General features: G+C 37.3%; 1 protein-coding gene across 10 annotated transcripts in view; it reads left to right on the top strand.

Annotated features, from left to right (window-relative positions):
• The window catches only part of DLGAP1 (DLG associated protein 1), a 410,173-nt gene that overhangs the window by 276,748 nt on the left and 120,463 nt on the right, over positions 1–12,962 (top strand). For all 10 annotated transcript variants that reach the window (XM_038174624.2, XM_021268892.4, XM_072034762.1 and 7 more), the window contains one exon: positions 4,092–4,306. In XM_038174624.2, the coding sequence (XP_038030552.2) occupies positions 4,092–4,306 (215 nt within the window). The remainder of the gene's footprint in view (positions 1–4,091; positions 4,307–12,962) is intronic.

Consider the following 12,962-nt stretch of genomic DNA (forward strand, 5'->3'; position numbering starts at 1 on the left):
AGTCATGTATCTGCTTGATATTCTGATAGTGAAAAAATGAAATTGCCAAGGTAATTGGATAACATGATTTTCTTAAAAGCATGAAACAGCTTTGTCTCAGGTATGTCAATGCCATTAATCCTCCAAGGCAGTAATTGCTGTGCATATGCACTTGCATGAAGCACAGTATGTGACCTTGCAAGATATAATATTGGACATTCAAGTGAAGTCCAATAGTCCAAAGAAAGAAAATCTAGGCAGACTTCCTGACTGAAAAAAAAAAAAAAATCAAATAAAAAAGAGATGGAGGTTCATATAGATACTTCTCCCAGCATTTTCCAGAACAGAAGGAAATATGCTACAGTATATTCAGTATCACATGTATAAGAAAAGAATAGGAAAAGAAGGAAAAGAATTCAGGAAATAATGTGACCAATTTTATTTTCCTAATTTGTATTTCAGCTAGAATTTTATATTTTTCTTCTTTCCCATGATACAAACACTTCTGTTTGATAGTAAATTGGATTGTGATCTATAAGCAGCTACAGCCATTTGTATTAGCCACCAAAGAAAGCAACTCTGAAAATCAGGTCACTTCTTTTAGCAAGTATTGCTTGAGGTATTTGTCTTTAGACACAGAAGTATAAAAACGTTAGCATTTTATGATTCTATTTTCTTTTATTTATTATAAAATAGTTATAATAATAGGAAATGTTGAGCTTTAAATGTTGTTTGTCCTACTCAAGTAATAAACAGACAGTGCTCTGAGATCCTTTCATAAAAAGCATTATAATTGTTAATAGCCAAAGCAAAAATCTACTACTTTTAAAGCATTTGTTTACCTCACTAGTGCTCTCAAGCAGTTACACTGCTTTTTCCTACTCCATCTTCTGAAATCAGGGTTTTCAGCTCCTATGAAACTGAAATAAAATAGAGGGGAATTGGACCCCTGTTGTTCTTTTAAATACTGAAACCTTAATGAAAAAAAAAAATAAAATAAATATCTACATATCTGCAATAAAACTGCTCAAACTGCTTAAACAAACTAGTAGATGTCCCCACCTTTGTAGTTAAATATCTATTACATAATTCTACTGAAGTTTTGCCTAGGCAGCTAAGATAGTTTGTACAAACACTTTGCTTTTCTCAATGTTTAAACTGAAATTCTATACAGCTAGGTTGATTCTTTAGACTGTTCTCTTTTTTAGGCTGTTCTCTAACTCTGGGTGTTTTTTCTACCTACAGGCATCCTTTTCTCTTTGGCCCATACAGGGTTTATCCTTAAAACTGTGATTTGGTAATGGGACTTGCGTTGTTATTTGTATAATTTTCTTTATTTTTGCACATGCAAGTAGCTTTCAGTACACAAAACATCCACTGGGTTTGTGGCTTGAGATTGCTTTGTCCCTGCTCTCTATGTGAACAACTCAGCTTTTTTTTCTGCAACTAGTGTTTAAAAGGCCAAGGAGCTACTAAAACGATAGTGTGCTGTTATTCATAAACTGCCTACTTCCCTGAGTCAGGAGAGCTCAAACTGGAGACTTCCTCCTTATCATCTCATGTAATTTGTGCAGCTAGAGCTTTCACAGCTCATCACAGTACATTTCTATCTGTCCACAGTGTTTGCATGTGTAAATAGGATGTTTTGTGGCAAATCCATTGAAACCAGCTTTCGAAACTTGGTCTGTTGTATCTAAATCAATTTTGAGAAGCTTTGGGACGAAAGGTATTATATGTATTTTTATATGGGATTATTGACAACAGAACTCAGGAAACTGAGTTATAGTGCCCAGAGCAGCTATATCTCATCTGTAGAGCAGCTAAAAACTACAGCACTAAATTTAACTGTATGTCTGTAATTTAATAAATCTACAAGTGTTCAGCTTGCCTATATTACGGGTGCTGTGTGAGTATAATAACTTTAACTGCTCTGACTTTTGCTCAGTTGGAGACACAAACCCTAATGTTATACCAACATATTTTATTTAGTGCATTAAAGACTAATTCACTAATTTATTTTAATGAGAAAAATCACAGATCTTTGACTAAATCATAATGAATAAAATATTAAACAGATTAAAGTACATGTCCTGTGAGAAGTCACAGATTCTCTACATACTCTTAGCTATTAAATATCTGCCTGAAGAGTGATTGGAAAGCATTTCATCAAAATGTCAGCAAAGCTTGGTTTTACAAATCCTCTGTTAACTTCTTTCTTGTACAAGTCATTTGAAAAGTCAAGGTTGACAAGCAGGAGCTGCAGGTTCCTAGGTGTAGATGAGGGATGTTATAAGCACAGATTGTATTTTCTCTGGTTGCTGATGCTGTAGCCCTAAGAGCAATGCAAACATCAAACCTGGAAAAAATATTATTGTCTGTCTGTCATAAGTGTGCTGGAGGAGGAGTGTAAAATGTTCCTGTATGTCAAAAATCAAAATCAAATCCACTAGAAAATATTTTCATTTGCACATTGAGAAGATGTACACACCCAAAAAAGACATCATCAGCTGTCCAAGCCTGTGATCTAGGCATAAACTTAAAAGTTGAAACATTGCATATGTTTTTTATTTGAAATTGAGGTTTATCAGAACTGTATATTCAACACTTTTCCTCCAGTGGGTTCTGTAAATGCTTTGTACTCTTAGCTTGTAATACTCGAGTACTTAGAGTCTTCCCCTTTACTAGAAGAAGGATATTGCAAGTGCTTTTAAGTATAGTTATTCAACTACTTCCTACCAATACCGATTACTGCATGCCATCATTCAATTAAAAAAAAAAAAAAAAAAAAAAAAAAAAAGACTTTGAAATATATTCATTCCCCTTAAGGTCCTTCTTGAAGCAAGTTATGATTTTCTAAACAAGATGGCATGTAAATGGTATGGCTGAAGTTTAGGAAGCAATGGATGCACAAGGTACTCACCAGAAGTTAAATGTTGTTGAGGAGCAAACTATTCATAGAAAAGAGACATTTTTTGATTGTCCTGTTAGAAGTTAGTATTTATAAGCTGTTGGAAAATTTTTAGTAACCCAGATTTGAGACTCTATGTTTAATCAAAAAAGTAGTGAACAAGTAGAAATCCATAACTACAATTATTTAAATCTAACATTAATATGCTTAACTGAAATGTGCTTTTGCAGTTGCACTCTTACTATAAAATAGCAAAGGATCTGCAGAATAACTTTAGGACAGTTATTTCAAGAACCTTGCTCCACTGCATGTTGTTTCTGCTGTTACAGAAGTGCAGGTGTTGGTTTACAATGGCCAGAAGCCCCAAGAGCAAGCAAGGGAGAGGATGAGTGGGCATGAAAATAGTGCTCTTGGAGTGTCTCTTGCTGTGTCCTAAAATCTTGTGAACACACATTCTTGGTGTTCCAGATTTCCATTGCAAAGAGTGAACAGAACTTGCTTCAGATCAAGAGAAATAATGAATGTTAATAATAAGAAGAAAAATAAAGGAATAGAGAGTTGTATGACTCAGATATGCAGACTAACATAATTCAAAAGGAAGATCCCTGCAAGGTGATGAGAATCCATTTGCACTAATTATGCTATAGAAGCTACATTATTGTAATTTTGAAGTTGCAAACATACTTTTGTGATGCTTACTACATAGCTATACCAACTTGAAGTGTGTCTTTAACCAAAATCATTCTGGTGGGTGCAGATTCACATGTAGCCATGCATACTCTATCTGAAATGACTGTGATTTCAAGATTCATATTTTATCTTGCCTTGCCATGTGTATTCAATACATTGAGCTGAACCAAGATTACTCTGTAATCTGTCTGGAAATCATTTGAATGAAAACGGTATTCACCAAAGAAAAACAGATTTATCCAGCCCAGAATTAGGCCTATATGAGGCTCCTGTGTTAGATAGATTTCTGGAAACTTCGAGATAACGATTGGAAAATAGCATACCTCCAGAGGCATTTGTGACTATACAGGTAGAGAAGGGGGCCTCCACTGCAAAGTACAATGGTATGGAGGATGGGCCCCTGCCCATGTGAATTTTTGTTATGTCTATGTGGCAGCTTAGCACGGTCAAATCTTGCTGTGCAATTACAACAGGGAAAAGGGTACTAATAAGGGAATTGTGTTTATAACTGCAGGTTCCTCAAGATGAATGGTCTGGATACACTCCACGAGGGAAAGATGATGAGATTCCCTGCCGACGAATGCGTAGTGGCAGTTACATCAAAGCCATGGGGGATGATGACAGTGGAGATTCAGACACAAGTCCGAAGCCATCTCCAAAGATTGCTGCACGGAGAGAGAGCTATCTTAAGGCCACACAGCCATCCCTTACAGAGCTCACCACCCTCAAGTAAGTCAGTCATCAAGATCATATAGAACTCTCCATGGAGAGATACATTTTCTTTTCCTATTTCTTTCTGTCCTTCACTCATAGGCACCAGTTAAGGAAAGTATTTTAACAACTGTGTTTGGTCACTTCTGGTATGAGCTTTTTTGAATAATGGTAGATTTGACCATGTATTTCAAAGTTACTTCGAAAAGGGGCTCCACTACCTGTGCTTTGAATTTGCAAAGTATTTCAGCCTGTTAGTATTAAGTGAAAGTGTTCAAGTGTGTACAGTAGGTCTGTTCTTTGAATACTTTGCTGAACTGTAACTTAGGCCTGCAGAAGCTTTACATAATTGCATGTGTGTACACATATATATATGTATATACACTCATCATGAATAGCACATGTGAAATTAGCCCTAAGCTAATCGTTGCAACTCATCAGAGAGCGTCTGACATTTAATTAAAAAGAACAATGACTGTTTGAAAACAGACAAATCTGTGGTTTCCACTCCTTAGTTCACTTAGAATCACACTATTTTGTGGAGAAATGTAACTAAAAGTGAAAATACTTAAATTGTTTATGAAAGCTTTAGTCTAGAGGGATGACAAATTTATGTTTTTTATGTCATTTTTTATTTCATTGGATCCTTTTAAAAGAGACCAAATTCTCGTGAAAATTGTACAAATTAATAGTTTGGGTATTAGTGTTTTCTTCTAAATGATTCTAAAACGGAGAGCTTTCCTAAAGCAATAAAATAAATTATATCCATAAAAGAAAATAGTGTGGATTTAAATCAACAATTGTTTCTGTCTGTCTTCTGCAAAAATGTATAGTGAATCATAGTTCACCGAACCAAAAATAACTTAATTTTGGTACAACATGCCTAAAGCTGTAGCTTTAAAATGGAAATAAAAAGAGATGTATCTCTTCTAGTATCTGTGATTAAAAACAAAAGACTCCTGCATTTTGCTCATTAATTTCCTCCCCTTCCTTGTACTACTCTACCCCATTTTTTCCCAAAGATTTTATCTGAGAAATAGGTTGTAGAGGAAGGTGTTTGATCTTTGTTAAGAATGTTATGCTCTTGACATCAGTGATGAATAGACCAAAAGACTGGAACATACTTATTCCAGCTCCCAATAGCAGCCTGCCTGACTGTCTAAGGGGAAAACAGGAATTTTGTCTGCTCTGTCCATTAATGTCCAGGGAGAAAGCTGTCTCATTGTCTGTGGGGATTTTCATGAACTTGCTGCAGGTTGCTCAAAGTTCATGACTACTCTCATCATCCAGCAAACTTTATCATACCCTTTCCTCAGCCAAAACTCCTCTGCAGTTAGATATAGCAACCTCAGTATAGCAACCTAGGAAGGTGAATATAAACATTAGGTGTCAGCACAAACTCCACATAGCCATGCTTTGTGCACAGACACACCATGAGGAATGACACTTATCCATTCCGAGCCTTAAGAAATATACATTCAGTGGTTCCATATTATATAAGTGAAGTACAGCGAATCACAATGATTTGCTCTTGGTCATTTGTGTTCTCTCTAGATAGGAGATTTGCAAAATAATATGGAATTATTAAAAAGTCTTTCATGTCACTGTTCACACTGGACATTAGTTAGATCAGAGGGGCTAGGCAGCAGAAGCATTTGGGTTTAGCTTTGAAATCATTGTAATTCAGCAAAGTTCTGTTATGAATCCTTCATTTCACATATGTCCTTCAATCCATTCCTATTCAAGAAAGCTTTTATGAATGTGCTTTATTTTAAGCTGCACATGATAAAAGTCATTTAAGTCTAGGAGCTATGCAGAAGTGCATTGTAAATGTCTGGGTGGAAAAAATAAGAGGAAAATGGTAAATGGTATTAAACAAAAAACAAAAACAAAAACAAAAACAAAAAAGAGGACAAAAAATAAAGTATATTTAATTTCCTGATGACTTTTCAATATCAATTGGCATGAAGTAGAACTATTTCTTTTAGTCTAGATCGATACATGATTTCTTGCTGGGAAACCTTTTCACTTTCAGAGACTAATTGTATAATATATAATTATGCATGGCTTTTATTCCTTTCTGATGAACTTTATTTATTTATTTGTTTGTTTGTTTATTTATTTATTATTTGAGAAGTAGCCAAGAGCTCGCTCTGGGAAATTAGGTTTGTTAAGCTAGGTCTTTTTTGCAGACTTCTTCACACCTTCCTAGTTGTATAATTTGACCTTGACCTACAGAGGCTTGCTTATTCATCCCAAGGCTGTGCTGATTACTCTGAGAGTTGTGATAGAATTTTACTAGCTTGTCAGCCAGAGACTAAATTAGAGCCCCTAACTCACTGAATATAGGCCATCAAGCAATTGTGTAATGTGTGATAACAAGTTATTTCCTTGACTTACTGTTGACTTGAGCTCATTTAGCACCTGATTAAAAGCTTAATGGAAATGAGCCAAAAGCCACTCTATTCAGCAGACAGCCTTTTATTGACACTAGTGGACTTTTTACCTGACCTGCAGAACATTATTAACAGCTTAAAGCTGAGTGGTATTCGCTTTTTTCATTAAGTTTCTTCTGTCAGCATAGAAAAACGTGCCTTGTGAAATCAGTCTTCCTACAGTGATAATTGTCAAGGATCTTTTGCATTTCTTTCTGCTACTTTCTTTCTCTCTTTTTTTTTTTTTTTTTTTTTTTTGTATGCAGTCTCCTGTACAACAGGTAGTTGGCTTCACTTTCATCTTTGGCAGGAAAACAACTTAAAAACATGTCCCCTTTTGCTTTCGCTGTTTTTTGCAGGGAGTTTTCATTGTGTGGGACTTCTCTCTGAGTCTAATATTGGTCTCACAACCCACGCTATTCCTCCCACCTACCTACCTACCATTGCTCATGCGTCTACTCTTCTAAGAAAGGGTTTTCATTATTACCAATGTTTCTTTTAATATAACGAATAACTTTTGAACAGCACAACTGTGCCATTTCCCCTTTACATAATACAAATTTATTTTCCTGGGATTTTTTTCTGAGATTTTTTTTTCTTCCTATACTTTACAATCTCCCTCCTACCATATTCCTCCCATGCCATGGTTTCTATGTGGTTACAGCATAAATCAAGTGCTATGGTACCATTCTGAATAAAGCACAGCTTGCTGTGATCTTGAAATGCACACCTCCGCTGCTGCACTCTCATTATCCTACCAGGAAGTGAGCAGCTTTCTCTCAGTGTGCTGGCAGTATACTCCTGGTGTTTAATTTTTCACAGCCCAGATAAACTGATCCAGATGGAAAAAAAAAAAAAAAAAAGAGTGAGATTCCGTTGCCCATTCCTGAAAGGTAGCATAAGTTTATCTTGTACCTGTAAGCAGGTAGAAAATGGACTGGTTAGCTAACTTGTCAAGAAGGTGCAGTCAACAGATAACTGACATTTCTATTACAGCTGAGCTTCATTCAAGACTTATTCCTTTACTATCTGTATGTACCTCTGCATGTATATTGGTTATGTTCAGCCTGGTTTTCACTGGAAAAAAAAATAATGCAATTACATCATCTTTCCACATGCCATCTGTCACTTCAACCTCCCAGTACCTTTGAAATCCATTGGCCAACTTTTGTCAAGTTTGCTAGAGACTGAAGTCTGAAAGATAGGAAGTTCCAGTAAATTTTATGAAGATTTGTAGCTGGATAAGGGAGAGAAAATCTGCAGTAGTCTTTTAGGATCTCTTGAAAGAATATGGGTCTAGTATCCAGGAAGTCACTGCAAAGTAAAGCTTGATGGCAGCCTGAAAAATGAGGAGTATGGAAAAGATCAGAAAATCCTGCTGAGGACAAAAGGTCTAAGAGATGCATCCTGTTACCATAGTTTTTCTAATCCATTTTTCACCTTTTTTATTCTCCATTCCTTGCACATTCACTGTTTGCAATAAGTGCTTTCCAATTCAACACTGTTGCTACTGTGAGAACTTCAATTGTTTGGGTCTCCTGCACATCTTTTATTATTATTATTTTTTCTCAAATATTGCATTTCTTAATGGTAATCCATTTGTGCGCATTTTACATAGCTTTTGGTTTATACACAGTTGCAGGCTTGTTGCTTTGGACTCATGTTTTTTCATATAAACATCTTTCTGAAAGAAGTCGTGCTTACTGATCACCAACGCATTGAACCACTTTAGTGATCTTGATACTTTGGAGATGCATGCATAGAGTTCATGCAAAAAGGAGAGAGAAGAATAGAAATTACTTTTTTCTTAACAAATATTTGTATTCAAGTTTTTTTAACAGAGATACCATATTTTCCCAGACAGTTGTGACTTGGAGAAACACCATTCTAAACACTGTAAACACTGTTTTATGAGCACAAAGATACACCACTGATGATGTAGACAGTGTGTGAGCAAAGAGCAAAAAGCATTAGGCTTTTTTATTTTTTTCCCCCATGGTACAGAATTTGTCTGTGTAATTTCCATCATAGCTGCATCTCTTCCCGTGGATTACTGATTCATAGATGACTGATACTTAAAATAAGCCAGGCAATTCCTGACTTTAAAGCCAATCAAAGACTTTCCAAAAATAGTATTTCAAAATATGTGCATATTTATATGTGCACACATATTTATATGTGTACATATATTTTTATGTACTTACGTAAAATGTGTCAGGTTTTTCTTATATATTTTAAGGAGTCTGATTAAGGAAATAATATCAAACCAAGATAAAGTTTTTTGAAAATCTCAGTGTCATTTTTCTTTATGTTCTATATAATAACAGTGAATGGTCAAGCTCATTTAGGAGGGAGAATCTAGTAGAAAACTTAATAACAGTGAAATATACAAGAAGAAATAGAGGTTGAAGTAGAAAAGATACCTGATTTATACATCCTGAATTCAAACTTTTCATCACCTGTCTGAATTGATATATGGTCAGTTCCTGGGGAACAAGCTTTCAAGCTAGGGTCAACCTACATTAAAACTACATCTTGAAAGATAGAATAGGATAGGATAGGATAATTTGAAGAAAATATTGATAGGTTAATTTTATTGATAGGATAATTTGCAGAAAAACTCCAGTCATCCCATTGTTACACTAGTAAAAGATGCCTCAGATAGAAAATCCTGTGATACCTGTAAAAGTTAAATATATCAAAAAATATATAACCTGCAAAACTCTCAAGTATTTTTGCTTGTGTGGTAATTTGTGGAGGTCAGAAGGGAGGTGATACGCACATACGGAGTACGTCATCTGCACTGAGTGAAGTAATGATAAAATTGCATAATGTCTGTATTCGAACATGATGCTAGGACCAATGTGAATGAGAAGATGATAAAAGGTCTTAAAAGCTTTTTACTCTAAAGACCCAGCAAGTGATATGATTCATGGCAAGAATGCTACTAAATATGCTGAAAGATGGAGATCATTCTGGCTTTGATTTTCCTAGTGATGCAACATGTGTTTGTGTACATAGGTATCTTCATGGCTTCACAAATGCAAATATACAGCTCTCAGAAAACTGTGGAATAATAAAAACTCTGAAGACAGTTCTCCCACTTTCTCAGCTTCCTTAAAATGCTGTCCTTGGGAAAGGCCTGTACTGAGGGAAAAAAATGCAAGAGCTAAGGCTAATTGTAGCCTGAATCACTGGCTAGGTTATTCTGGACATCAAACAAACTGAAGGTGAATCCAATGTCCATACACTGCACTTCAGGGTCCAGTGTCACATACATCCTTAGGAATGAAAAACATCTTTGTCTTCAGAATGAAGTCATGTTTACTTAAAGGTTATTATATATTACTATAACATGCTCAAAAATACCCTGCCCACCCCCTCACATAAACAAAACAAAACAAAAACAAAACAAAACAAAATGAGTCATATAAACAGAAGCATACTTTCTTTTTTCTTAATGGAAGTGCTGTCCTCATTCTGCTAAAATTAATGAAAATGTCCCATTAACTTCACTGACACAGATCACAGATGGAGGGGAGAGGAAAAACATGAGGTGATGCAGTATCCTCATCTTACTTACAATGAATATTTTTAGACACATGCTTGTTAATTTTCTTTCTTGTTGAGTGACTTCCAATTAGGGAACAATGAGTTTCCTAATTAATACAAGAGCGATAATCTGATTAATCTTTTATTAGTATTTTACAGTATGTTTCCAGTGCAGTGTTTCATTGTTTCATGTTGCAATCATTTTCATCAAAACTCTAGCTTGTGAAAGATGTGTTTCCCTTTTTCCTTCAGGTGTTTTTGTTTGTTTGTTTTGTTTGCTTAAAGCAGGAGTTTTTTAGATTTCCCATGAAAGAGACTGGAGCATCTCCATGAATTTTGGATGCTCAGCTGAAAGAACAGTATTCTGGAAATACTGTTGGTCTAGGTAGCAACATTCCCAGGCCACAGTCACTGATGCATGAAATATTACTTAGCTTTTTATATGTATTATTGCCATCTCTTCTCTTGTCTCTACAAAAGCTAGAGAGAACCTGTTGGACAGCTTTTTCACTTTTCAGGCTGATGTGTCAGGTATGATTAAGGGCAGTGAATAATTTATAAATTGGAATAAAATTTGAAGGCAAAAGAGTAATAAAAAAGTACATTTCTTTTAAAGTAGTAGGGGGGCATACCTCTGAATACAGTGATTTTCTTATGGCAGTTGACATCAATTTTGTATATATTTAAAAAGCAGAGGATAATGACAGAAACTTTATTGTAGGAGCTTAGAGCAATATTGGACCTTTTCAACAGGAAGCTAGCATCTGTAACTTTCCACTGATTAATATATGAAGTCAATTAATCCTTAATATCACTGACACATATATGAAAAACTTATCCCCCTTGGTCAGCATCCCTTCTGGGTTTTGTGGTCCCTCACACACAGGTATGAGTTCCTGTACAGAAATGAATTCTCTGTGAAGGAAGACAAGGCATTCCTACAGTTCACTGCATGGTATGTAGGTGGGATTGGTACTCCTCCTCTCCACTTCTGTGAGGATCCTCACTAGTTTATCTTGGCGGTGAAGCTGAAATACTCTGTCTTCAGTAAGCTGTTGCGGTCTCACTGCTACATTACTTATCCCATCATAACAGTGGCCGGCCCTGGTATCAGTCCAGACCTAGCTCCATCTGCTCTTACACCCTGTTAATTCCGTATAGCCACAGTTGTATAAATATTGATTTTTTTATTGTTCCTCTAAGATGACAAGTCAGAATATTGTTGTAATTTATGACCTAAACTACTGTTGTTTCACCTATACTCTTACCTTTACTTGCTGAAATTTCAGGAATTGAGTGTGGTGGTTTCACATTGACGGGCAGCTAAACTCCACCAGACTGCTCTCTCACTCTCCCTCCTCAAAGGAAGAGAGGGAGAAAATACAATGGAAAGGGCTCAAGGGTTGAAATAAGAACAGGGGGGTGGCCCATCAATTGCTATCACGGGCAAAACAGACTCAGCATAGGAAAATTAATACTATTTATTGCCTATTGCCAACAGACTAGAGCAGTGAGTACTAAAAGCAAACTAAAAACACCTTCCTCACCTTCTCCCCCAAACAGAATATGGGAACAGGGAATGAGGGCTGTGGTCAGGTCCTGATGCTTCATCTCTGCACGGTTACTCTCTGCCCCTGCTCCCTGTGGTGTCCCTCCCAGGGGATGCCATCCTTCCTGAACTGAGCCTTCGGGGCTTCCCACAGGCACCAGCTCTTCCAGAACTCCTCCCTCATGCCTCCGTACCATGGGGTCAATCCCCCAGGAGCAAACTGCTCCAGCACAGGTCCCCCAGAGGTGGCAGCTCCCCCCAGAGTCCCTGCTCCTGCGTGGGCTCCTCTCCACAGGCTGCAGCTCCGGCCCGGGACCTGCTCCTGTGGGGACTCTCCATGGGCCGCAGCCTCCTCCAGGCCACATCCACCTGCTCCACTGGGGGCTCCTCCACCCATGGGGGGGCTGCAGCGTGGAGATCTGCTCCATGTGGGACCCATGGGCTGCAGGGGGACAGCCTGCTCCACCAGGGGCCTCTCCACAGGCCGCAGGGGAACTGCTGCTGTGTGCCTGGGGCACCTCCAGCCCTCCTGCTGCAGTGACCTGGGGGTCTGCAGGTTCTCACCCTTCTCTCCCAGCTGCTGTTGCACAGCAGATTTTTTTTTCCCTTTTCTAAAATCTGCTCTCCCAGAGGCCCAACCAGCATCACTCATTGGCTTGGCTCTGGCCAGCAACAGGTCTGACATGGGACAGCTTCTGGACTCTTCTCACAAAGACCACCCCTGCAGCCCTCCTTCCCACATTACCAAAGCTCTGCCACATAAACCCATTACAAACAGTTACAATTAACTTATGTAAGAATAAGCATTGGAAAAAAACTTTAAATTCGCTATTCATCTTTTAGGGTTTAGGGTTTGTTAAAACTGTAGGCCAACAGAACTGGAATCTGGTAGCATAGTCATGGATTTTCAGAGATGTGTTTTGCAATGGCCATCACTTAGACTTTTACAGGATCTGCTGAATAACAATTCTGATAATGATGTTTGTAAGCAAGAATCACATCTTCTAAACATGTGTATTTAATTGATCCCTCAAGTAAGTTATTTGCTGTCAGGAGGCTGATGTAGTCATTTTTTTTTACTGTCATCATGACTCTCCAGGCTGGAGGGAATACTAAAGGCTGTTGCATCATTTGCATG

The sequence above is a fragment of the Anas platyrhynchos genome, chromosome 2 (assembly GCF_047663525.1).
Source record: "Anas platyrhynchos isolate ZD024472 breed Pekin duck chromosome 2, IASCAAS_PekinDuck_T2T, whole genome shotgun sequence".
NCBI lineage: Eukaryota > Metazoa > Chordata > Aves > Anseriformes > Anatidae > Anas > Anas platyrhynchos.